Genomic DNA, 27,095 nt, shown 5'->3' on the forward strand with positions numbered 1-27,095 from the left:
AATGGAAAGCAAAAGAAAGCTGGAGTAGCAATTCTCATATCAGACAAAACAGACTTTAAAATAAAGACTATTAGAAGAGACAAAGAAGGACACTATATAATGATCAAGGGATCGATCCAAGAAGAAGATATAACAATTGTAAGTATTTATGCACCCAACATAGGAGCCCCTCAATACATAAGGCAAATACTAACAGCCATAAAAGGGGAAATCGACAGTAACACATTCATAGTAGGGGACTTTAACACCCCACCTTCACCAATGGACAGATCATCCAAAATGAAAATAAATAAGGAAACACAAGCTTTAAATGATACATTAAACAAGATGGACTTAATAGATATTTATAGGACACTCCATCCAAAAACAACAGAATACACATTTTTCTCAAGTGCGTTTGGAACATTCTCCAGGATAGATCATATCTTGGGTCACAAATCAAGCCTTGTTAAATTTAAGAAAAAAGAAATTGTATCAAGTATCTTTTCCGACCACAACGCCATGAGACTAGATATCATTTACAGGAAAAGATCTGTAAAAAATGCAAACACATGCAGGATAAACAATACACTACTTAATAACGAAGTGATCACTGAAGAAATCAAAGAGGAAACTAAAAAATACCTAGAAACAAATGACAATGGACACACAATGACCCAAAACCTATGGGATGCAGCAAAAGCAGTTCTAAGGGGGAAGTTTATAGCAATACAAGCCCACCTTAAGAAGCAGGAAACATCTCGAATAAACAACCTAACCTTGCATCTCAAGCAATTAGAGAAAGAAGAACAAAAAAACCCCAAAGCTAGCAGAAGGAAAGAAATCATAAAAATCAGATCAGAAATAAATGAAAAAGAAATGAAGGAAACAACAGCAAAGATCAATAAAACTAAAAGCTGGTTCTTTGAGAAGATAAACAAAATAGATGAACCATTAGCCAGACACATCAAGAAAAAAAGGAAGAAAACTCAAATCAATAGAAATGAAAAAGGAGAAGTAACAACTGACACTGCAGAAATAAAAAAGATCATAAGAGATTACTACAAGCAACTCTATGCCAATAAAGTGGACAATCTGGAAGAAATGGACAAATTCTTAGAAATGCACAACCTGCCAAGACTGAATCAGGAAGAAATAGAAAATATGAACAGACCAATCACAAGCACTGAAATTGAAACTGTGATTAAAAATCTTCCAACAAACAAAAGCCCAGGACCAGATGGCTTCACAGGCGAATTCTATCAAACATTTAGAGAAGAGCTAACACCTATCCTTCTCAAACTTTTCCAAAATATAGGAGAGGGAGGAACACTCCCAAATTCCTTCTGCGAGGCCACCATCACCTTGATAACAAAACCAGACAAGGATGTTACAAAGAAAGAACTCTACAGGCCAATATCACTGATGAACATAGATGCAAAAATCCTCAACAAAATACTAGCAAACAGAATCCAACAGCACATTAAAAGGATCATACACCATGATCAAGTGGGGTTTATTCCAAGAATGCAAGGATTCTTTAATATACACAAATCTATCAATGTGATAAACCATATTAACAAACTGAAGGAGAAAAACCATATGATCATCTCAATAGATGCAGAGAAAGCTTTCGACAAAATTCAACACCCATTTATGATAAAAACCCTGCAGAAAGTAGGCATAGAGGGAACTTTCCTCAACATAATATAGGCCATATATGACAAGCCCACAGCCAACATCATGCTCAATGGTGAAAAACTGAAAGCATTTCCACTAAGATCAGGAACAAGACAAGGTTGCCCACTCTCACCACTCTTATTCAACATAGCTTTGGGAAGTTTTAGCCACAGCAATCAGAGAAGAAAAGGAAATAAAAGGAATCCAAATCGGAAAAGAAGAAGTAAAGCTGTCACTGTTTGCAGATGACATGATACTATACATAGAGAATCCTAAAGATGCTACCAGAAAACTACTAGAGCTAATCAATGAATTTGGTAAAGTAGCAGGATACAAAATGAACGCACAGAAATCTCTGGCATTCTTATATACTAATGATGAAAAATCTGAACGTGAAAGCAAGAAAACACTCCCATTTACCATTGCAACAAAAAGAATAAAATATCTAGGAATAAACCTACCTAAGAAGACAAAAGGCCAGTATGCAGAAAGTTATAAGACACTGATGAAAGAAATTAAAGATGATACAAATAGATGGAGAGATATACCATGTTCTTGGATTGGAAGAATCAACATTGTGAAAATGACTCTATTACCCAAAGCAATCTATAGATTCAATGCAATCCCTATCAAACTATCACTGGCATTTTTCACAGAACTAGAACAAAAAATTTCACAATTTATATGGAAACACAAAAGACCCCGAATAGCCAAAGCTATATTGAGAACAAAAAACGGAGCTGGAGGAATCAGGCTCCCTGACTTCATACTATACTAACAAGATACAGTAATCAGCACAGTATGGTACTGGCACAAAAACAGAAATATAGATCAATGGAACAGGATAGAAAGCCCAGAGATAAACCCACACACATATGGTCATCTTATCTTTGAAAAAGGAGGCAGGAATGTAAGTAGAGAAAGGACAGCCTCTTCAATAAGTGGTGCTGGGAAAACTGGACAGCTACATGTAAAAGTATGAGATTAGATCACTCCCTAACACCATACACAAAAATAAGCTCAAAATGGATTAAAGACCTAAATGTAAGGCCAGAAACTATCAAACTGTTAGAGGAAAACATAGGCAGAAGACTCTATGACATAAATCACAGCAAGATCCTTTCTGACCCACCTCCTAGAGAAATGGAAATAAAAACAAAAATAAACAAATGGGACCTAATGAAACTTCAAAGCTTTTGCACAGCAAAGGAAACCATAAACAAGACCAAAAGACAGCCCTGAGAATGGGAGAAAATATTTGCACATGAAGCAACTGACAAAGGATTAATCTCCAAAATTTACAAGCAGCTCTTGCAGCTCAATAACAAAAAAACAAACAACCCAATCCAAAAATGGGCAGAAGACCTAAATAGACATTTCTCCAAAGAAGATATACAGACTGCCAACAAACACATGAAAGAATGCTCAACATCATTAATCATTAGAGAAATGCAAATCAAAACTACAATGAGATATCATCTCACACCAGTCAGAATGGCCATCATCAAAAAATCTAGAAACAATAAATGCTGGAGAGGGTGAGGAGAAAAGGGAACACTCTTGCACTGCTGGTGGGAATGTGAACTGGTTCAGCCACTGTGGAGAACATTATGGAGGTTCCTTAAAAAACTACAAATAGAACTACCATATGACCCAGCAATCCCACTACTGGGCATATACCCTGAGAAAACCATAATTCAAAAAGAGGCATGTACCAAAATGTTCATTGCAGCTCTATTTACAATAGCCCGGAGATGGAAACAACCTAAGTGCCCATCATCGGATGAATGGATAAAGAAGATGTGGCACATATATACAATGGAATATTACTCAGCCATAAAAAGAGACGAAATTGAGCTATTTGTAATGAGGTGGATAGACCTAGAGTCTGTCATACAGAGTGAAGTAAGTCAGAAAGAGAAAGACAAATACCGTATGCTAACACATATATATGGAATTTAAGAAAAAAAATGTCATGAAGAACCTAGGGGTAAGACAGGAATAAAGACGCAGACCTACTAGAGAATGGACTTGAGGTTACGGGGAGGGGGAAGGGTGAGCTGTGACAGGGCGAGAGAGAGTCATGGACATATACACACTAACGAACGTAGTAAGGTAGATAGCTAGTGGGAAGCAGACGCATGGCACAGGGATATTGGCTCGGTGCTTTGTGACCCCCTGGAGGGGTGGGATAGGGAGGGTGGGAGGGAGGGAGACGCAAGAGGGAAGACATATGGGAACATATATATATGTATAACTGATTCACTTTGTTATAAAGCAGAAACTAACACACCATTGTAAAGCAATTATACCGCAATAAAGATGTTAAAAAAAAAAAAAAAGAGGCATGTACCAAAATGTTCATTGCAGCTCTATGTACAATAGCCAGGAGATGGAAACAACCTAAGTGCCCATCATTGGATGAATGGATAAAGAAGATGTGGCACATGTATACAATGGAATATTACTCAGCCATAAAAAGAGACGAAATTGAGCTATTTGTAATGAGGTGGATAGACCTAGAGTCTGTCATACAGAGTGAAGTAAGTCAGAAAGAGAAAGACAAATACCGTATGCTAACACATATATATGGAATTTAAGAAAAAAAATGTCATGAAGAACCTAGGGGTAAGACAGGAATAAAGATACAGACCTACTGGAGAACGGACTTGAGGATATGGGGAGAGGGAAGGGTGAGCTGTGACAGGGCGAGAGAGAGGCATGGACATATACGCACTAACAAACGTAAGGTAGATAGCTAGTGGGAAGCAGCTGCATGCACAGGGATATCAGCTCGGTGCTTTGTGACCCCCTGGAGGGGTGGGATAGGGAGGGTTGGAGGGAGGGAGACGCAAGAGTGAAGAGGTATGAGAACATATGTATATGTATAAGTGATTCACTTTGTTATAAAGCAGAAACTGGCACACCATTGTAAAGCAATTATACTCCAATAAAGATGTTAAAAAAAAAAAGTCACTTAGTGGTACCCAGTGAGCAAATAGTTTGGCCTGAGGAGTCCAAGATGGCTTCATTTCACATGCCTTGGCTGGAAGGCTAGGCCAGCTGGGACTGTTGCCTGGAATGCCTACACACAACTTCTCCAGTCTGGCAGCCTTGGCAGTAGGTCTCCTTACATGGCAGCTCAAGGTTCCTAGAGAGAGTGTTCCAAAATACAGAAAGTGGAACAGAGTCATTTCTGCCATAGTCTACTGGTCAAAAAAGTTCCAGTGCCCAACCAGATTCAAGGGGAGGAGCCATAAACAGGCTGAAGTCATGGCTGTGTGACCCTTTGAAAAATCTCAAGTGCAGCTGTATAGAAACCTGAACTCAAAAGGAGTTCATGCTTGGTTTATTGTTGTCTTGAAATTCTTTATAATTTTTGAACAAAGGGCACTACATTTTCATTTTGAACTGGGTCCCACAAATTATGTAGCCTGTCCTCATCATAAACCTCACCTTTCAATGGATAGAGTATTAAAAATTTTGTAGCCATCTTTAACGGGCCATAAGCTGCCTGCCAGAGACTTCATTCCGCACCATAGTTCTGTATTCAAAATTATCCTTTCAAAATGAAGACTGATGTTTGTGGGTTAAATTCACCATAAAGAAGGGAAACAAATTATGAGGTTGGAAACTGGAACAAATTCTGTGATAAGTTTAGGATTAATAAATATGTTGGAAACCAACAACACTGAGTATCTGCTGGCACCCTGTAACTGGTCACCTCTGGGCTCACTCACTCAGTTATGTCACTTAGGCATTAACCAACAGTTATCCAAGATCAGTATGTGTGCTGAATTTATCCATATTGTCCTTGATGAGAAAGACAGCCAGTAATCACTATATAGAAAGGAGTCTCCATGGTCTCAGCAAACCTGGATTTGTTTTGGGGGGGTATCTGCAAAACTATGTAAAGGTTATTAGGGAAGGCAGTGACAACTCCTATGCTTTTTGAGAACCCCAGCCACATCTGACATCTCTTTGGGTCATCAGTCATTTGCACTGCATTATGTTCTCAGCAGGAGATCAATATGATTGCTGGTGATGAATCTAAGCAACAAATGGCATCATAACAATAACAACTACCAAAAACCAAGATGAATAGAATGGGGACACAATTAATGGAGAACAAGGTCAGGAAAAGTTACGTACAGTATTTTGCACAAAGGCAAAGATTATTGAATTGAAAATATTGATATGATAAACTCTTGAAAGGTATTATTATCCAGGGAAAGTTTCTTAGAGAAAGAAGCTAGACTTTGAAAGAAATGAGGGTTGGCAGAGTACTGAAAGGAAATAGAAACTACATTGGTATGAGGACAAGAAGAAAATCAGCCCAACTAGGGTGGAAGAACGTGGGTAGACGGATGTTACTGGATAAATTAGAGGTAAGGAAAGGAGAGTCATTGCTCCAGGGCACTGGTCCTAGGCTTCGGAATCTGAATTTACTCCACAAGTTATGGGAAGTTACTGTAGTTTGCTATTGGTTTGGAGGGAATGAGTGATGGCTTTTTATTTTAGTATGCAAGTATAATAGTGGAAGTCTCCAGCTGATGCACATTCCAAAGGAGGTGGCAGAAACCTAGTGAATGATTCCCTGAACCACTGATCCACATTGAGGGTACAAGTATTAGAAGCTGGTGATCAGAAAGGACTTTAAAAGAGAGGAGTTCTTGAGATACTTGATGGTGGGAATGTTTCCCCTTATCTCAGGAGACTATTTGAAGAAGTTAATATGTATCTCTTGGAGTTTGAAGAACACAGTGGCCTGGTATCTGATTCCCTCCTGAAGAAAATTTATAGGGTAAAAGAAAGGATGACTAGCTACTTTGATGGAGGTAGTGAGAACTGGCCTGCATTCCCAGAATTCTTTGAGGTGAAAATGTGTTTCCTGTTGTGGTAGATGTTGTGATGCCTGAAAGACTTGTTCCTCCAGCCACTGGAAGTGATGCCAGCAGACAGTCCTCAACTGTCAGTCTCCTAGGGGATTGCTTTGGCTGAAGAAAGCTGATGACTGTCTGGTATGGGGGTACAAAGTCCCAGCCCCCCACCCCAATTTAGAACAACTCTGCAGAGCTATCCCAGGATCAGAACTCCCTGTAGATTGGCTAAGGTATCTGTCGAGGCTGCAGCAAAGCTCAGCTTCTCCCGCTAACCAATTTTGCTTCTTTCCCTTCCTTTCTACAGGTGTTGATCCCAAGGACACTCCCAAATAAACATCTTGCATGGTTATCTCCATTTCAGAATCTGTTTCCCAGGAAACCTGACCTGTAACACCTGTAGATCAGATATGGACCCCACCAGTAAGTCAACTAGCATGAATTATCTTGGGTCTGCCCAAGTGGGACCCTGTAGGGAGGAATAAACATCAGTGGACAGGATCCTTAAAGTATCACTGAATTCCTTACAGCTGGAGAAGCAGTGAGCACCAGCTGGAATATAGCTGCACCAGCCCAGGTCAAGAAAACTGAAGATTAAAGATTTCCAGTTATGAGGGGGAGAGAGTCTTTGAAGAACTTGCAAAACTATCTCTGAGAAGAGCCAGTTTTAACCATTTGCCAAGTCCAAAGAGCACAAACATCCAGTTCACAGCAGTGTCAATCAAATAAAGCCTTTCCCTCCCCTCTCCTGTCCTCCTTCCCAGGGCTCCAAACCTGGAGAGGTTAGAAACCCGGCGGAGGGGCAAGAACACAAGGTACCATAAGAGAGAAGACGCCAACCCCACACTTTTCTTGACTTAAAAGTTTAAAACTGTTTTCCCATCTCTCTCCATTTTTCATGATATCCCTCAAATACTGTCATAGTCTATCCTTTCCTTTACTTGGTGAGATGCCCCATATTCCTGTGAAGTGTTGTCTGCAGTGTCCCTTGTTGCAAAAAGTCAAAACCTCACCTTGTCCGTAGGCCCTGACGTAGCGCTGTGGTGGAACTGCGCGACCGCCAAGCTGCTCACTCCGCCCAGCTGCTCACTCCGCCCCGCTGCTCACTCCGCCCACGCGCGCTCCGCTCTCACTCCCAGCCCAGCCCTGCTGCCCCGCCCCATCCGTTCCGCTCCTCTGGCCCCGCCTAGCCACCCTGACCCGCCCCATCCCTGTCATCCGCCCACTAGCCCTCCCCTTCTCGATGCGCTCGCCCCGCCCCTTCCTGCTGTCCCGCCCCGTCTCACTCGTCTGGTCCCGCCCCCTCCTGGTAACCTGGTGGCAAGGAGCGGCGGCCGCCGGCGCCATGGGGACTGCCTCGTCGCTCGTGAGCCCCGCCGGCGGGGAGGTGATCGAGGACACGTACGGGGCGGGCGGCGGCGAGGCCTGCGAGATCCCGGTGGAGGTGAAGCCCAAGGCCCGCCTGCTGCGCAGCTCGTTCCGCCGGGGCGCGGGGGCGGGGGCGGGGGCCGGGCCGGGTTCACTGCCCCGCGGGGCGGGCGGCGGCGGGCTGCTGGGGGCCAGCTTCAAGTCCACTGGCTCGTCGGTGCCCGAGCTGGAGTACGCGGCGGCCGAGTACGAGCGGCTGAAAAAGGAGTACGAGATCTTCCGGGTCAGCAAGAACCAGGAGTTGTTATCCATGGGCCGCCGCGAGGCCAAGCTGGACACGGAGAACAAGCGGCTGCGGGCAGAGCTGCAGGTAACGCTGGGCCCGGGCGCTCACCGGAGACGGCCGCGACACCCGGGAAACTGAGCCCCGGGGCCGCCTGCCCACCTCCCCGCAGCCTCTTGGCCGCATTGCCAGTTGGACCCCTGGACGCCTGACTGCTCTGCATTTTAATTTGAGGGGACGTACTGTCTTGGGGTCTAAACAGATTCCTTAACTAACCGCCCCCCCCCTTTTCTATTTCTGGTCCATTCATTCAGATGCCTTGAAGCAATTAGCCTGAAAGTGTCCTGAAGCAACAAATGCTAATCTCCAGAGAAGTAGGTCCACACGGGGCACACATATACACCAAAGACTTTGGTGACATCTGTTGAGGAAACTCATCAAACCCTTCCTAGGAGTTTTTAACCACGCCTCGCCCTCCCACCCCTCCACCCCCCCCCACAAATTTACATACCTCGGAGGTGGGGCTTCTGTCTCAGTTTCTTTTTTTTTTTAATTTTTTTAAAATTTATTTTTATTTATTCTTTTAAATATATTTTTAAATTTATTTATTCTTGTTTTTTTGGCTGCGTTGGGCCTTTCTTGCTAAGAGCGGGCTTTCTCTAGTCAGAGGCAAGGGTGGGGGCTACTGTTCATCACCGTGCGCAGGCTTCTCACTGCCGTGGCTGCTCTTGTTGTGAAGCACGGGCTCTAGGCACGCGGGCTTCAGTAGTTGTGGCACACGGGCTTCAGTAGTTGTGGCACACGGGCTTAGTTGTTCCGCAGCAGGTGGGATCTTCCTGGACCAGGGCTTGAACCCGTGTCCCCTGCACTGGCAGGTGGATTCTTAACCACTGCACCACCAGGAAGCCCCTATTTTTGTTTCTTTGTGAAGTTCCATAGCTATTGGATTTCAGTGATCTTGAAGTGAATTTTTCTGGCAGCCCCTGATTTTCACCACCTTAACTGCTGTGGTTGAAAATGTTCCCTAGGTATAGTCAAATTTCCTTAATCCACTTGATTAAATTACTCTAAAAACAATTATTACATGCCCTTCCTGTAATAGATCTATTTTAACTGATTATTAGGAAAGTTATTTTTTTGTGAGCAAAGGCGTGAGATTTTGTGTCATCAGTTTGGGGCCCCTCTGAGGGTTGTAGTTTGTTTACTCTATTTTTCTTTACTATGGAAGAGACTTCTGGACAGCCCAAGTGTTCCTGAGCTCATTACAGGAGGAATAGAATAAATACCTCAGACCTGATTTTTCTAGAAGGAAGAAGCCTTCTTCCTTCTAGACTAGTCCTTCTAGTCAATCCCTCTCCACCCCTACCCCACTCCCATTAGCTGTTGTCTAATTAGCACTGTTATCTGAGAATACATAAGCAGTTTTATCTGTTGTCTTACAGATTTTCCTATTGGGCAGTCTTAATGCACTTGCATATATGAAGTGGACTTATGCATTTCAGATATCTGATTTCATGCATCCAAGCCATTGTCTTGGATTCACTGCATATTGCAAAAGACTGAGGTGGAGGTAGAAAAGAAAGCCAGACCAACCAGGGTAGAGTGCACTAAGTGTTGACAAATGTCACAGTCCCAGGTTATTTCCTGTTACCAATCCTGATTCCTTATGTAACCCTTTTGATTCCTTTTTCACATATCTAGACATTTTTTAAAAACCTTCTGTATTTATTTAATCCATTCAGTCAGACATTTACTGGAAGCCTATCGTGTATCAGGCACTGCTAGTGCCTCTTGGGGCTAGCAAGAGGAGTAAGACATGGAGCCAAGGAGTGCACAGTCTCACAGAAGTAATTATCCTTCAGGTTAAGCCTTACAAGTTGTACTTTTTGTTCTCTTAAAGATGGGAAAGCTGAGGTGTAGTGAAGATTAAGAACTAGTGCAGTATTTCAAAGAAAAAGCATTAATTTCCATTGAAAGCTTAATGTCAAATATCTTCATTTATAGTTCAAGCATATTTGCGTTTTTTTTTTTCCATTATGTGTTTGAATAGAATGGCAATATGCAGTTCTTGATAACTGGTGAAAAAGTAAGTAGATTGTTAAAATTCTAAGATATTTAATATGTATATAAGATAATGTAAAATTTGGGAGGCATGCTATTTTTGTTATAAATAATGAGGTAAATTATTCCAGGCACTTCAGAAAACTTACCAGAAGATACTTCGGGAAAAGGAAAGTGCTTTAGAAGCAAAATATCAAGCAATGGAGAGAGCAGCTACATTTGAACATGACAGAGATAAAGTTAAGAGGCAATTTAAGGTAAATTTCATACATCTTTATCCCCAAAGTGATATGGAATAAAAGCAGTATATTTTAAAAGTTCATATAATACTGCGATGAATAGCCAGAAGTAAATGATGTAGGAGCCATGAAAGTTATAAGAACTAAACTAAAGCACTTTTTACATTTTTGAGTTGGACGAGGTAAACTTAAGGTAGTTTCAAAGAAAAGGTATAAAAGTGAACATTTTAATAGGGATATGGGGGGGAGCGGGAAAGGAAAGTGTTTCTATTAGGGGAAAGCATTTAGAATGTTTGGGGATGTTTTCTATGGATAAGCATTACTGGCATTAAATGGGAGGGGGACAAATTTGCTAAACATCAGGTAGCACACAAGGCAGCTCCACACTACAGACACACATCCTGCTGGAATTCCAGTGGGTTCCGGTTACAAAACAGTGATGTAGAGGTACTCAGATTATTCATCCTACAAAAGGGGAGATCAAGGACCAAATGAATATTGATTTTGTGAAAGAAAGAATTTTCTCTTAAAAGTTGCTGATACAATTTTTGATTATGGAAAACGGTTTCAAAATTAAAATCCTTCTTTTAAAGATTTTTAGGGAGACCAAGGAAAATGAAATTCAGGATTTATTGAGGGCCAAGCGAGAGTTGGAGAGTAAACTTCAGAGGCTACAGGTTCAGGGGATCCATGTATTTGATCCTGGAGAGTCTGATTCAGATGACAACTGTACAGATGTTACTGGTAAATTTATTTCCTATATATAATATTTTGAGATTTCAATATAGGTATAATGATTATAGAGCCAACTTTGAATCCTTTTACTTATAAGTAATTGCTGTTACAAATAGAGTTGCACTTTCTCTTTCTCAGTTGTTATGACAGCTCTTTTCTATGAAGTCCATGATGTAGAGGCTGAGGTTCCTTCTCTCTCATTGTTCTACCAACCTTAACCCATAGCTTTTCTCTCTCTGGTCTAAGCCCCTCTAAGTCCCAACATCACATCTACAATTTAGCCAGGGGGAGGGAGGGAATACCTTACTTTCCTTGAAAGCACAATCTGAAAGATATACAGATTACTCCTACTCAAACCCCATTGGCCAGAACTCTACCTAGGAAGATGGGAAAGTGTAATCATTAGCGGGAGAGCCATGTATCCACATAAAATTTGGGGTTGTGTCACTAAAGGAAGAAGGGAAGAATGGATGTTGGAGGACAGTAGTCTATGTCACATTATTTTTCCACATAATTGATATATTCTTTACAACTATCAGAATATCTGCATAATATTTCACTGAGTGGTTTCCAATGCAGTTTTGTGAAATACTTTTAAAGTTTTTGTTTTACAATTAAACATAGAAAGTGTTTTTTCTAGAAATAAAGAAAAACTTGGAATCATAGACTGAAAGGGTCCACTGTGTTCCAAGGAAATAATAATGAAGTGTGATTGATTTTGAGAAATATTCTATTTTAAATGTGGTGGAAAAATGCAGTCACTCTACCATTTATTTAAAAAACTATAATTATATTCTTACAAACTGATGTATTTTGGAGTGAAATATGGCAACTAGCATCCTGGGACTTTTATTACTAACTTTTGAGGAAAAAAAGTGAAGTGATTCTTAATGGCATTAGTCCTCGTGATTATTTCAGTATTGACATATGTTAAAATGTACAGGGTTTCAAAACTATTATATTCTAATTCTCTTAGCAAGTTAATAAAAACGAGTTAATATTTCCTCATAGGTCTTTCTTCCTATTTCGATATAAACATGAAGAAGGAATGCTTGAGGGAATGTCACTCATTATTTGTCACCCACAAATAATAATCTCAGTTTTGCCAGAGATTTAGCCCAAATACCAGTTTACTTATGTTTAGTCAAGGATGCCATGAATTATTATTTATTAAAAAAAAATCAACGTGTTCATAAGTACCTATTGATTCAGACAATGTTTTTTGCTCTGAGAGGTTAAAGAAAATGTGCTCTTTACATCCTTAGCTTACATCCTAATGAATTACCAATATTAATTACTGGTGTGCTAGTAATAGTCTTCCTTTGAAATTCTTTCCTTCACATTTTACACTGATACCTAAATCATATAGTTAGGAATGTTTTTTAGAATTTTTTTGTTGGGGGGTGTTTTTAACTCCTCTCTGTTATTATAATTCTTTTGGTTATTGTATTCCTAATTTCTTTTCATCTTTCTCTTTTTAATCCCCTTTTTAAGTTTGAGGTGATAACCAGAATTATGTTAACCACCACCTTAGAACTTGCCAGAAGTTGGTGGCAAAGTACTTTCAAAATCATTGTTTTGATTTCAAAATCAAACTTTGAATATCTGTTGTATTTATAATATTGTTGTATTTTTTGCATTAGAAATCCATTGAATATATATGATAAGTTTTTGAAATTCCAATATAGTTTGGTTTTCATCAGATGAAATCTCTTGCTTTTACAGCTGCTGGACCCCAGTGCGAGTATTGGACTGGTGGAGCCTTGGGAAGTGAGCCCTCCATAGGGAGTATGATTCAGCTTCAGCAGTCTTTCCGGGGCCCTGAGTTTGCCCTTAGTTCTATAGATATAGAAGGACCCTTTGCTAACGTCAACAGAGGTAACACACGCCATTTGCCAATTACCTTGGTTAATGGTAGTGACTGTTTGTGTACTATAATCTTATGCTGGGAAAACTGCCATCAGCAGAGCATGAGACTTGTGTTCTGGGTGTCTTCCACTGTCAAACCATCATGTACTCGTGCTTGTCACTGACCAGGAATGATGAAGTTACATAATTCACATCAGGATCAGTTGGTGCCTCCCGGCCAGACTGGCCAATAGGTTCTAATAACTGAATTTCTGGTCTGAGTTCTCGGATATTTTAGTTGAGCGGTGGGAGCCTAATGTAGATTAACGGAAAAACAGTAGTGTTTAGTCTTCCCTCTGCATCTTTGATGGTGTTGAAGGTTAGAGAAGTTGTGGAGTAGAGTACAAAACTTCAGTTATATAATACAGTATTCTTATTCATTATCTTTTATATAATTTGGTATCGAAAACAGCTCTTAAGATCTGTTCAGAATTTCAATACCACCTCAGATCTGAAATGTTATAAGTAGCTCCACTCTTTTCTTAAAACTTTGAAATATAGGGACTTCCCTGGTGGCACAGTGGTTGGGAGTCCACCTGCCAATGCAGGGGACACAGGTTTAAGCCCTGGTCCAGGAGGATCCCACCTGCTGTGGAGCAACTAAAGCCAGGGCTGCTGAGCCTGTGCTCTAGAGCCCGTGAGCCACAACTACTGAGCCCACGTGCTACAACTACTGAGGCCCACGCGCCTGGAGCCCATGCTCCATGACAGAGACAGGCCACTGCAGTGAGAAGCCCATGCACCACAACAAGGAGTGGCCCCTGCTCACCGCGACTAGAGAGAGCCTTGCGTAGTGGCCAAGACCCAATGCAGCCAAAGATAAATAAATGAATAAATAAAATTTTTTAAAAACCTGAAATTATTTATCTATTAGCAAAATGAAAATTATTTTTTTAATTATGCATTTTGAATTAGTCAAATATGTCTTAAAATATTCATTCTCACTAACTATCTTTTGGTTATTTTTTGTACCATTCTTGAACTTTCTTTTTGACTCAATGTATTTCAAAAATAATAAGTAGATAAAACTATAGGCCAGCCTGGGAATGTAGGCTCTCCTCAAGTAGCAAACTAATTGAACAGCCCATGTTGCCTAGTTCCCTGACATTTGACTGGAGCCATGGGTACCCCAGCAAAGACCACTGGTGACATTGATTGCTTTATGCCCCAGGATAGAATTTGAGGTTAGAGAACTGATTGCCTTCTGATACCTTATTCTAGAAGCTTTGTCGGTATTACAAGTGAGATCAGATGATGCCTGTTGTTTTCTTTCAGACTTTTGGGGAATCATCTTGTCAAATGTTTTCTAGTAATTATTTTTCGGGAACTTACGAGAAATTTTATTTTCAGATGACTGGGATATTGCTGTAGCTAGTTTATTACAAGTTACCCCCTTGTTTTCACATTCTCTGTGGAGTAACACTGTCAGATGTTACCTCATTTATACAGATGAAACCCAGCCCGAAATGGATCTTTTCCTTAAGGTGAGGGCATTTATAAATTCTGTATTCACTGATTTAAAATAAAGTTAATATTGTGTCCTGGTTATGATACTACTGATTGCCTGAACCAAGTAGTTTACTACTCACTAGATTATGTCTTAAAGAGTAGGAAGCATCTTGGGCTTTTCTTAAGAAAACGTCTTACTCAGTATTATCAGTATATTCAAATTAAGGCCTTAGAACTTTATGCTTTTGAAAACTTCATTACACGTTCTCCACAGTGTTTACGGCCCTTACTGATGGTGCCTGCTATAGTTAATACCTGCCAGCTCTATTCTTGAATCTGTTTCAGATTATGTCAAAATTTAATCCTTGTCATGGTTTTAAATTTTTCAAGGCAGCCATTGGGGTTAATCTAAGGCAGGGGTCAGCAAACTACAGCCTGTGGGCCAAATCTGGCCTGCAGTCTGTCTGTGTATGACCTAGAGCTAAGATTGGTTTTTACAGTTTTAAACGGTTGAAAAAAATCAAAAGAAGAAGAATATTTTGACATGAAAATTATATGAAATTCAAATTTTGGTGTCTTATAAATAAAGTTATATTGGAACACAGCCACGTGCAATGTATTGTCTCAGGTTGCTTCTCACTAATGGCAGAATAAATTATGATGGAGACTAAATGGACCACAAAAACCTCTGCCAGAACAGCCAAGTTCTTAAGCTGTTATTAATTTGCCATCTGGCCCTTTACAGAAAAGTTTACCAACTACTGTTCTAACTGAATTTTAAATAAATATGCATGTCACATGCTATACCTGCTATATTAACATCATCCAGATTGTTGATTAATAAGTTCATTTAGCTTTCCTTTTTGATAATACTCAGTTTTGGTAAAAAGACAAAGTATTTTGAAAACCAAAGCTTCTACTCATTGAGTATAGGCTCTTCCCAAACACATGTTGAGGGAATTACTAACTTATTGCATAATAATCATCATCATACTAAGTGCCTTAATTTGTTATAGACCAACATATTTTTATATCTGTTTGCTTTAGTGTTCTAATATATCACGGCGGACACTTTTTACTATATAAATCTATGGATTTACATTTTTCACCCTATAACAATAAACAAAAGTCATTTATAATAATAATAATAAATAACTACCAAAGCAAAATAGTCTAATACTTTACTCCTGTTGTTTTAGGTTTATTATGAGATAAATCATTTTCTGAGCTAGGAAACAGTAAAGTTGCTAAGCTATTACTATTTTTATTTTATAGAGAAACTTGCCTTTTCTCTTAAAGATTTTCTTTACGATGTGATCATATAATTTTTAAAGTTTTAAATCAGAGAATATACAACATAACCGTTTTGATTTTAAGTAGTATGAAGCTGACTAGATCTTTAGTTAAATAAGCTGTGCTTTCTTATGTTTTAATTTGTTTTTAGGACTATTCACCTAAACTTAAAAGAATGTGTGAGACAATGGGATATTTTTTCCATGCTGTGTATTTTCCAATTGATATTGAAAATCAGTACCTCACTGTAAGAAAATGGGAAATTGAGAAGAGTTCATTAGTTATCTTATTCATTCATTTAACCTTACCAAGGTAAGCTGAAAATTCTATAATTTATTATAGAAGTTAAACTCATAAATAGAAATTGAGATTACCAGATGAACTTGAAAGATAAGTTCTAATTGCATTCTTACAATCAAAAACAATCCATGAAATTCAGTAAATTCTATGACTTTTAATATGTGAATAAAATAAAAAATTAAAAGTTTCACGCTGTTAGGCTTGTTAATAGGTTATAAGATTAACATCGTTAATGTAAAGATCATTTTAATCAGACGTCAGCAACCTATGGCCCTCAGGTCAAATCCAGTCAGCCACCTGTTTTTATAAATAAAGTTTTATTGGAGCCCAAGTATGGTCATTCATTTATGTATTGTCTACAGCTGCTTTCACACTACAACAGCAGAGTTGAGTATTTCAGCAGAGACTGTATGGCCCACAAAGCCTGAAATGTTTACTAGCTGACCCTTTACAGAAGAAGGTGGTGACCCCTGATTTCAATAATCAGCATTAACCTTCATTATTTTCTTTCTTCAGATACAGATTCAGAGGCACTTGAACACTTGCATAGGTGTTAAATCATATTTTTAATTCTCTGAGGAGCTAACTACTTAAATCCAGTAAAGTGAGCAGTTTTCTTATAATGTGAAATATAATCACATCAATGAATCTAGTCTGCAAATGAAGCTTTTTTTTTTGTTACCAGTTAGATATATAGATAGAAGACAAAGTAAGATAGATAGGAGGTTAAATAAGAAGTTAATTTTTCTTTCTATATTTTCTATCTGATTGGATTTAATCCTTCCAAAGCATTTTTCTCTTTTTATTGAGGACCAACTCTGACTTTAACTGTGTTTGGAAGTGTTTGGAGCCCTAAGCTTTATGAGAGTTCCTGCAATATAACCTATCATTGATCCTTAAGACTCTACCCGGAGACCAGGTGGCCAAGGAGCTACGTGGTCAAGGAACCTTTTCCCAAAATAAGTTTAAGGATTCCTTCAACTTGATTTCCTTTAGTTGGAGTCCTTTACCTCCCCTTCCCTCTTTTATTTTCCTGTTTTGTTTTTATATTAAGAATATATCTGGGGCTTCCCTGGTGGTGCAGTGGTTGAGAGTCCGCCTGCTGATGCAGGGGACACAGGTTCGTGCCCCGGTCCGGGAAGATCCCACGTGCCGCGGAGCAGCTAGGCCCGTGAGCCATGGCCGCTGAGCCTGCGTGTCCGGAGCCTGTGCTCCGCAACGGGAGAGGCCACAACAGTGAGAGGCCCGTGTACTGCAAAAAAAAAAAAAAAAAAGAATATATCCTGTTTTATTATTTAATATCTAGGTAGTATTTTATCTTAGGTGATAGTATATCTCACTTGTTGTTTTTCTCTTGTTAATGCTTTAATCCTTAAAACCATGTTGTTTTTTCTTTCTGTTTTCTTCTTTTTGCTTTTTTTCTCTGTTTCGTATTGGGGCTGGTATTTTAGCTTTTTACGCAAATTCTGAATCATATAATGGCTTTCCCCTGTATACACACAGTAATTTGCCTTTCTAGACAAACTTTCATTTAATGCTTTTTAGAAAGGGGAATTGTTTAGTTTTCCTTGTGGTGTAGAAAACACTAGTAGGTTATTTGAAGATTTTTCTGGAATTTAAATAGGAATGGTACAAACTGTAGTTACAGTACATTGAGCATAGTTAGAATTTTTTTTTAACCTTTACCACAGTCAAGATTTTAATAGCTATCTAACCTTCCCCATCTGCCTCTGGATCTTTCTTACAGTGTATCTGGGGTATAAGGATTCAGATCATTTATTGAATGAGTAGAGGCTAAAGGATTAGAGAAGAGAAAAATTTTGAAACCTTGAGGCTGATGATTTTTGTGTTTTAACTTGAAATTATATAATTGTGAATAGAATTAGGTTTTCCATTTATTTGCAAAGTCTCATGAGCATGGACCATTATTTTGAGCAATGTTTAACAGTATTTTTGAGAAGTTTTTTTTAAATTAGATTTTAAAATATTAAAATTATGTATGCTTTAAAATTTAATTTTTTTGTACCTACTCTCATTGTCTGCTAGTGAATATATTATACTTTAATATTGACACTAAGCTAGAACAGAGCTATAAAAACAACCATTTTTGGAAAGTTTCGCTTATTCTGCAGCGGGGCCTTTTCTGGCCACTTGTCATTGTAGTAAATCCCCCTTCTTGGCACTTAGGTTAATTGACTAACTGTGTGCTGCTACAGTGCAGCATAGCACAAGAAATACTGATTTCCAATCTAGCCTGTTATTGGAAGACTGTGAAGAAGCTTTTCTGAAAAACCCTGATGGCAAACCACGATTAATTTATCATCGTTTGGAAGATGGGAAAGTCAGTTCTGACTCTGTCCAGCACCTGATTGATCAAGTTTCTAACCTGAACAAGACCAACAAAGCCAAGGTAAAATTCATAGGTTTTTTTTAAGAACCTATGCTTGGCAGAGAGAGGCGCTGGCGTGTTTGGGGAGAGGAAGGAAGCCAGCGGGGCTGGAGCAGAACGAGTGAGGGGACATAAGTAGGAGCGGTCATCGGGGCCGATGCTGAAGAACCTTGTTTTTTTTACTTAGAGTGAGGTGGGGAGCCATTGAAGGATTTAACCAAAGAGGAAGAATTGACTGTGTTGAGAATCGACTGTGGTTTGGAGGGAAGGTAGTGGGATAGAGCAGAGGTGGAGAGCTGTTGCCGTCATCCAAATGAGAGATGCTGGTGGCTTAGACCAGGGTGGTGGTAGAGGATGTGATAAAAAGCAGTAGGGGGCTTCCCAGGTGGCACACTGGTTGAGAGTCCGCCTGCTGATGCAGGGGACACGGGTTCGTGCCCCAGTCCGGGAAGATCCCACATGCCACGGAGCGGCTGGGCCCGTGAGCCATGGCCGCTGAGCCTGCGCGTCCGGAACCTGTGCTCTGCAACGGGAGAGGCCACAACAGTGAGAGGCCCGCGTACCGCAAAAAAAATAAAAAATAAAGCAGTAGGATTCTGGATAAATTTTGACAGAGCCAATAGATTTCCTAACAGATTAGTTGTGGACTATGAGAGAAAGAGAGGCATCAACAGCAATATGTGCCTCAAAAGTGTATGATCTGTAGTGGATAAATCAGAATCTCTACTGTGCTTTTTTCCCAAGCACAGAGTCCTTCTATCTATTATTGACCAAGGATTAGTGTAAGGAGGAGCCTTTTCATGGTAACCTTTCCTGAAAGCATTGGGAAAAGCCAAAAACTGATGATGAGTAGAAGGATTTGATCATCCCTAGATGCGTGGTAGGATATATTTTAGAATAGAGATTACAGGCTTTGCATTACTAACTTGGTAAATGTTTAATGTAAATGTTTATAGTAAATGTTTATAGTTAGTGTTAAGAATACAATCAAAAACAACCCTAGGATTTTGACGAAGTTTCTGTTTCTCTATGCCTAGCCAGAAAATAAGATCAAATATGAATACAGGCATTTTTCTTGAGGCCAGCATAACATAGTGAAGAGTCTAAGACAAGAGTACATTTTTATTACAGTTAATCTCCAGAGCCATTTCATTCTTTGTTTGAATTATTTTAGTACCAGCCTAGTTCACTAGGTGCCACGACGAAAGATATTAATCTTTATCTTTTTTCTATTTATTCTATAAATATTGCTTTTAAAAATCAGTATACTAGAGGATGAATTTTTTTATATAGGAGTCAAATAAGATCCCTCTACTATGATTATAAATTTAAATGTAGCAAACTTCTTTGCTTTATTGGCATAAAGATGGATTTTGAAGGTTATGTGTATTGAATGGTACAGAATACATAAGATGAAATTAAAGTAGCTGTTTAACTCATGTGTGTGTGTCAATGTGTTGGCATGCATACGTGTGTATACACATGTGTACGTGTGTATATGTGTATATGTGTGTGTGTTTACAAAAAAAAAATGACCTTTATTCAGGACATCAAGAGAAGGGACACTCAGCAGAGTGATTAAAACAATAAAGGCTGGTGTTGGGCTTTTCCCAGCTTTGGAATGTTCATACCCACAAAGGTGAATTGATTAGCAAGGTATCCACAAGTTCTTACCTGAAGCAGAAGTGTGAGAATTCAGCCATTGGAATTTTCCTGAAAAAAGACCATTCCTTTCACCCTGGGCCAAGCCCCCCAGCCAAGCAGGGGAGGAACTGAGAGTGACAGTTGGGGCGGCGGTGGGGGGATTGCCTTGTCCTCTGTACCAGCTCCCCGACCTGTCCCCCAAGTGAAGGTCGTGGAGCTTCCCTCCGCCTTGGCACGTGGCTCCTCCCCCCACCACTCCTCTGGATCATTCCATAAGTAACCCACAGATTTGTTGAGCACCTACTGTGTGCCACGCCCCAGCCCACAGGGGAAAGCAGAGGGGGTCCCATTGTCTCCCACAAATGAAAGGTTGGTTCCCTCTGACCACTACAACCTGGGACCCCAACCCTTCCATATTTCCTCAGGTTACCCTGGTTACCCTTCCGAAACAAACAGGCAGAAAGCAAGCACTATTCAGGGAGGGCTTTTATATGAACCTATGTGTTCAGGTTATAGGACAAGAAGAAAAAAATAAAAACTATTTCCCCCAAGGCTGTGAGCTGAAAAGAATCAAGCCAAACTTAGGAACATTTTCCACACTCTCTGCTCCACATGATAAAGTTTATTTCTGTTTGCGTCCAAGTGCTGGCAGGGACAGAGGCTCCATGGCCTCACTATGCACCGTGGGGTCGCAGACGCTGCTACCAGGGCCCCAGCACACACCATCCACCTATCTGGTTCCTTAACAGGTTCCTGCTGTCACATGTCAAAATGGGCAGGTGTGTGCATCATCCAGACCAAAGTGGACTTTCAGTGGTGACACCAGGTTCTGGACAGAGTTTTGGTATCACCAACTCCAGTCACTTTCTCAGATGGACACATAAGCAAAACAGAAAGCATACTTTTTGTTTTATTTGCAACATTGTTCACACTAAATCCGTTGTGTGACCCTAGACGAGTTTTTTAACTTGCCTCAGTTTCTTCTCTTCTATGAAATGGAGAGAATAACAGTGCCTCCCTCGTAGGGTTGTGAGGGTAAATGAGCTAATATATGCAAAGTACTTAGAACAGTTCCTAACATATAAGCACTCTAAAAGTGTTTACCGCCCCCTCCTCCTCCTGTTAGTCTTGTTTTTTTCTTGTTGTTAAACTTCTTTTTTTCCCCCCAGATCATTGATCACTCAGGAGATCCTGCAGAAGGAGTCTATAAAACCTATATTTACGTAGAAAAGATTATTAAACAGGTAAATGTGCATTCCCTGTAAGATTTCTGCTCAAATATCTTAAGAGTGATTTCAATAAAATTGGGTTTTCCAGAGAAAATCCCGTATTTGGTTTTTTTTGAAAACAATACCGGGGTAAAGTGCCCTCTTTTCTGGCAAGAGTCCATCTGGTGGTATTATTGTGTTATTCCCAGTACCATGTATCTGTATCTCTCAGTTGTCTCACAAACGATTTGATGTTTTAATATCCGTTAAGTATAAAATGGATTACAAAAGTGGTAGGTAAAAAGGAAGTATATGAGGGATAATGTTCACCCTATTCAACAGAGAGTCTCCTTAGATTCTGTGTGCACCTTGAGTTTTTGTATATTAGAAAAATCTGTCTTGAATTTTTCTACCACATTATCCCCCTAGCAATAGAGAGGGGTGAAAACACACCTCTAGGTGTCTGAGATCATGGATCACAGAGGTGTCTCAAACTGAAAGTTTCTATGATGTCTCAGTATTATCTTGAAACTTTATGTGAATTATATATTCTGCTTGATGTTTACCTGTCCTTTTTTACTATTAAAAATCATTTAAAATTATGTATCAGCAAAAATTCTAATAATGATAAGAAAAAGAAAAATAATTCCCTATCTTCAAGTAAAATGGGCACCAGATGTTTAGCTTGTGTTTATCCCTACCTGCTGGCCCCTCCCTCAGGGTACCAGGGACCCTATTTGAGAAGTAAGGGATTAAATTGCTTTTTTAAATTAACTTGTGTTACAAGTATGCAGATTTGTTATCAGAGAAAAAGAGTGAGCCCCAAAATAAGATGAATTGAACAGAGTAAATGACATTAAGTGAAAATGGACATATTGACCAACTTTACCATTTGTAGGACAACATATTTTCAGTGATTAATATAAAGACTAGACATCATAGCAGAGATATTTGATATCAAGAAACCCCATCTTAGTAATTAAATGCTTGTAAAAATGTAAAGCAGCATATTTCTTAGACATTAGCACGGTCTTTAAAATTGTTCACCAGCCAGATATAACCAAAGATACTGTGTAACATTTTTCAGAAACCAGATTGCCTCTAACTTTATTTTTAATGAATGAGAGTGGTGTTTGTTTTTATTATTTTAATATTTCTTTACTTCTTTTCTTTATTTTTAAACTATTGCTTATTTTTATAGTTATAAATTGATCCCTGGAGGTACCATACAAAGGCCATAGGTTTGGGCTTGCCCTCCGAGGTAGGTGAGGGCCACGTTAGGCCTGTGTGCTGACAATACTGTACAAGGTCTTCACTTCCTTTGTTTGCTTTTGTGTGCTTGCTCTTGGTGTTCAGGACATCCTGGGCTTTGAAACTACAGACCTGGAAACTAAGGATTTGGGCAGTGAAGAGTCTATTCCAGAAGAAGATGATTTTGGTGATGTTCTGTGGGACATACATGATGAACAAGAGCAAATGGAAGCTTTTCAGCAGGCTTCAAATTCAGCCCATGAGTTGGGATTTGAGAAAGTAAGCATTTGGAGTATTGTTCCAACAAAGATCAGTTACTGCTTAAAGGCTGTATCATAATTGTGGTTTCACCTAATTATAGTCAAGGTTGAGGATTGTGTTAGTATCTGCCCTCATGGCTTAATTATCCATGTTGAGACATGTGCTTAGGTTTGTATCATATGAAAGATGTGTGAGATTCAAATATACTTACGAATATCAAACATGTTTAGTTACAGATTAGGATTTATCAACTACATGTTTATTATGCTACCATTTGCAATTCACCAGACCAAGTTTAGGATACCTAGGAAACTTGATAAAAATAGGAAGGCTCTCTATTGTTCCAATTCTTGGAGGAATCAAAATATCAAACATTCAGAAAACAAAGCAGAGTAGTTAATGCAGTAGGCAGGTCAGTCCTTCAGCATCCTTAAACATCTAAGCAAATAAACAAAACTAGAAGTGCACAAAGAATCTGTGTTCAAGTTCAAAAATACTTAATAATATTTTAAAATTAATATAAGAACTAATATCTTGAAGAATATTACAGTAGCTGTCACAGCTGTATTTTTATAGGATTTTTAATGACTTTCATAATTTAGACTGTCAATGTTTATGTCCTGGTTCCACCATTTCCTCACTATGGATTTTGATCAAGTTACTTAGCTCTAAACTTTGACTTTCTTGTCTGTAAAATGAGGATAATTAATAACACCTATCTCACATGGTTGTTTGGGGTTCTAAATCAGGTCATGCACATAAAGCACTTGGCACGGTACCTGGCATATGGTAAATGTTAAATTGTTGTCATTTTATAAGAGAGGAATTGCTATCACTATTTTATTATATAAATGAAGGACCTAAGGTCCAGATTATAGTTTGCCTAAGAGCATACAGGGTGTAGATTGCAGATGTGAGATTTTAACCTAGGTCTTCTGGCTCCAAATCCTATGCTTTCTTCTATGGCAAGGGGTCTTAATGTGGGAAACATGGGTCTATAAATGGGCTTTAGTTGGGACCACGAACTAAATTGTTAGGATTTACAAGGTCATAAATCAATTAAGCCCTTTTCTTATTGAGAAGTATCATTTCTATGAGAAATATTTGAATTCCTGGGGAATATGATATGACAAACAGAAAAATTGATAGAAAAACTATACCAAGTAATTATTTATTGTAGTTGCTGGAAATTTCTGCTACCCTAAAGCTCGCATAAACTACTTATTACACATTCTTTTGATTCCTCATCAGCTATCATTTAGACCACTGGTACACTTAATAAACATCCTAACCCCCAAGATGACTTTGGAAACTCCTTTATAACGACTGAGATATTTCAGTTTTCTGAGCATGTCCTTTTCAGCTCTGAACGAGGTTTTCCTATCTGGGGAAAGCCTAGGAAATAGGAGTTCTCAGACTTTGCATGGAACACATGCAGTTTCAGAAAGATCTCAGGTGTCCTAGCTTGGTTATCAGTAGCATGTTGGGAGACTCCAAGGCCCCAGACAAGACCCTCTCTTGTTTCTCTGGAAACTGAGACAGGACAGGTGTTCTTCTGGACAGGCGTTCTGACCAGGAGATGTAGGATGCCTGCTGGTGCCCTCAAGGCCACCTGTGGTACTTTCCATGGTTCAGGAACTTGGGGTAATGCAGTAGTCTCTCTGCAGCATTCTGCAGGACATCTGAATGGTGCAAAGCCCCATGGGGATCTGAAAGGTTGCCCCTCATCCATTAATACTATGGTAGGAGAAATTGGGGCCCATTCTTAGTTTTACTACTTTGGACATATTTAACCAGCCATAAAAATAAGCAGTTATGAGGGTGCTATTGATTAAAAGTAGATTTCATTTTTTCATGCAGCTTTTCTCCACTGATTTCAGAGGATAATCAGAAATTGACTCTATTTAGTGTTCTAAGAGGCATGTTCTTTTTCACAATTTAAATTCATTTTTATTTCTAGTATTACCAGCGCCTTAATGATCTAGTGGCAGCACCAGCACCAATTCCACCCCTTCTTGTATCTGGAGGACCAGGCTCTGGAAAGTCCCTTCTTTTATCAAAGTGGTATGATTCAGTGCAATTAAATTGTTATCGTTGTCATCATTTGAATTACTGAGCTCGTTCAACAAAATGAATTATTGGATGTCTACCTTGCTACAGGGCCTGTACTGAACATTAAAAAAGCAAAAAGAGTAATATAACAGACTCATGCCCTGAGATATATACAATTTGAAAGTTAGAGAGAAGATACAGAATGAGAAAGGAATAGGAAATGTGAGCATTTGTGATTGTGTACATAAATTATGTAGGTCAGAGCTAAGGGAGTGGTCACTGTGGCATGGAGTTAGGTGAATTATAGAGGGCATGTGCCTTTATTTTCAATTACTGGCTTCATCTTAAAAGTTTCATTGGGATTTTAAATATTTGAAACAAGACAAAGACTGACTATTTAGAGTGGAATAAATCATAAAGAATATCAAAATAAAGGATAATCTTTACTATGAATGCAAACTAGTTCTTCAAATTATGGACTAAGGTTCATATAAGCTAATAAACTCTTAGTTTTATTTTAGTTCATCATATTATTGAAAAACAAGGGGTAAGACCATTTCCTTTCACTTATAGTTATTATTTACATTGAGGAGTTGGTGTATGTTGTTTCCTTTTTATTGCCCTGTTATTCAGAGTTATGTTTGGAAATACTATTTTTGTACTTAACAAAGAAACTTCCTTTTTCCTTTAATAAAATACTTGTAATTAAAGGTTAATGCTCATTTTACTAATACTTTAACCTCAAATGTATAGTGTTTTGGTTTACGTTAGTAACACCAATTTGTAATTAAAATGAAGCTATAATTTTTAATGGTTTATTTAAAAGAATCTAAAAGTGGTGTAAAAATGGAAATTTCCCGTATTAATTCAAAATTGACTGACCATGTAATTACTAACAGGTAGCATTTGATGCTTAATGTATTGTGAATTCTTTTTTTGTTGACCGTAAAGGAGCTTCATCAGTCTTATAAAAGGTCTTTTTCTTTCAGGATTCAGTTACAACAGAAGAATTCCCCTAACACACTAATTCTTTCTCATTTTGTGGGGAGGCCCATGTCAACCAGCTCAGAGTCTTCCTTGATTATTAAACGACTGACTCTAAAGGTAGAAAAATATACCATCTTTTGGAGTTATCAGAAATTTTATTTAGATTCAGAAGTTGTCAGGCCTGAGTACCTGATGATAAACCAATTTTCAGTATTACACATTTGTTTTGGTTTTGCATAAGGTTAAAAATTATACTCAATGCAGCTGGGTCCTTTTGGTGACAATTTTGGTTTAAAATGCAGACAGAAATACTTCTCACCAGTTGTGATACAGTGTAGCTACTTTAATTTGCATGTGTTCTCACCTTGTAGTTGATGCAGCATTCTTGGTCAGTATCTGCTCTGACATTGGATCCTGCTAAGCTTCTGGAAGAATTTCCACATTGGCTGGAAAAACTCTCTGCCCGTCATCAAGGCAGCATCATCATCATTATTGATTCTATAGATCAAATTCAGGTATGTTTTCACTTTTTAACCTATTGATATACTCAGAAAGAGACAAAAATATTTGTAGTGACTATAGCAAACATTTAAATCATATGTTTGTGAGAAGAAAATGTTGATGTTGTTTCTTTTATTTCTGCTTAATTTCTAGAGAGGAAGCATGTAGATAAAATATATATATATGCCAGTAGTTGCTAGTATCTTATTGGGAAGGACAAACTGTATTTTCACAATTAGCAAATATTGTTCATTTTGACATGGTTTTAGGGCCTTGACATTTCCTTACATGCCCAGAATTCAGATCAGTGATAGTAGTGTTTTGCCACTTGTTCTTCTAATATTCTGAGATAAATCATCCAAAAAATAAGATTTTATCCTTAATAATAATGAGAAATTTAATGAGAATTTCAGTTTACTTGGGGATCTGTTATTGGGTTGCTTTTGAAATATTTTGAATTAATAGATGGAATTTTGTTTTTATATTTTTAAGCAAGTTGAAAAACACATGAAATGGCTGATAGATCCACTGCCAGTGAATGTAAGAGTAATTGTTTCTGTGAATGTGGAAACATGCCCTCCAGCATGGAGGTAAGTGCTAAATTTAATTCTTTCAGATTACATGAAC

General features: G+C 38.8%; 1 protein-coding gene and 1 long non-coding RNA gene across 4 annotated transcripts in view; one reads left to right on the forward strand and one right to left on the reverse strand.

The window, feature by feature from the left end:
* The window catches only part of LOC132520441 (uncharacterized), an 86,954-nt gene extending 79,312 nt beyond the window's left edge, over nucleotides 1-7,642 (reverse strand). The window contains exon 1 of the long non-coding RNA XR_009540549.1: nucleotides 7,553-7,642. This is a non-coding gene — a long non-coding RNA (uncharacterized LOC132520441). The remainder of the gene's footprint in view (nucleotides 1-7,552) is intronic.
* Nucleotides 7,643-7,884: 242 nt separating this feature from the next.
* The window catches only part of NPHP3 (nephrocystin 3), a 58,157-nt gene continuing 38,946 nt past the window's right edge, over nucleotides 7,885-27,095 (forward strand). For all 3 annotated transcript variants that reach the window (XM_060149829.1, XM_060149830.1, XM_060149828.1), the window contains exons 1-13: nucleotides 7,885-8,277; nucleotides 10,383-10,508; nucleotides 11,084-11,234; nucleotides 12,951-13,103; nucleotides 14,484-14,617; nucleotides 16,027-16,187; nucleotides 18,429-18,585; nucleotides 21,378-21,452; nucleotides 22,773-22,946; nucleotides 24,889-24,992; nucleotides 25,970-26,084; nucleotides 26,339-26,482; nucleotides 26,961-27,058. In XM_060149829.1, coding sequence (XP_060005812.1) covers nucleotides 7,885-8,277; nucleotides 10,383-10,508; nucleotides 11,084-11,234; nucleotides 12,951-13,103; nucleotides 14,484-14,617; nucleotides 16,027-16,187; nucleotides 18,429-18,585; nucleotides 21,378-21,452; nucleotides 22,773-22,946; nucleotides 24,889-24,992; nucleotides 25,970-26,084; nucleotides 26,339-26,482; nucleotides 26,961-27,058 — 1,985 coding nt within the window. The remainder of the gene's footprint in view (nucleotides 8,278-10,382; nucleotides 10,509-11,083; nucleotides 11,235-12,950; nucleotides 13,104-14,483; nucleotides 14,618-16,026; nucleotides 16,188-18,428; nucleotides 18,586-21,377; nucleotides 21,453-22,772; nucleotides 22,947-24,888; nucleotides 24,993-25,969; nucleotides 26,085-26,338; nucleotides 26,483-26,960; nucleotides 27,059-27,095) is intronic.

This window comes from Lagenorhynchus albirostris, chromosome 5 (genome assembly GCF_949774975.1).
Source record: "Lagenorhynchus albirostris chromosome 5, mLagAlb1.1, whole genome shotgun sequence".
Classification (NCBI taxonomy): Eukaryota; Metazoa; Chordata; class Mammalia; order Artiodactyla; family Delphinidae; genus Lagenorhynchus; species Lagenorhynchus albirostris.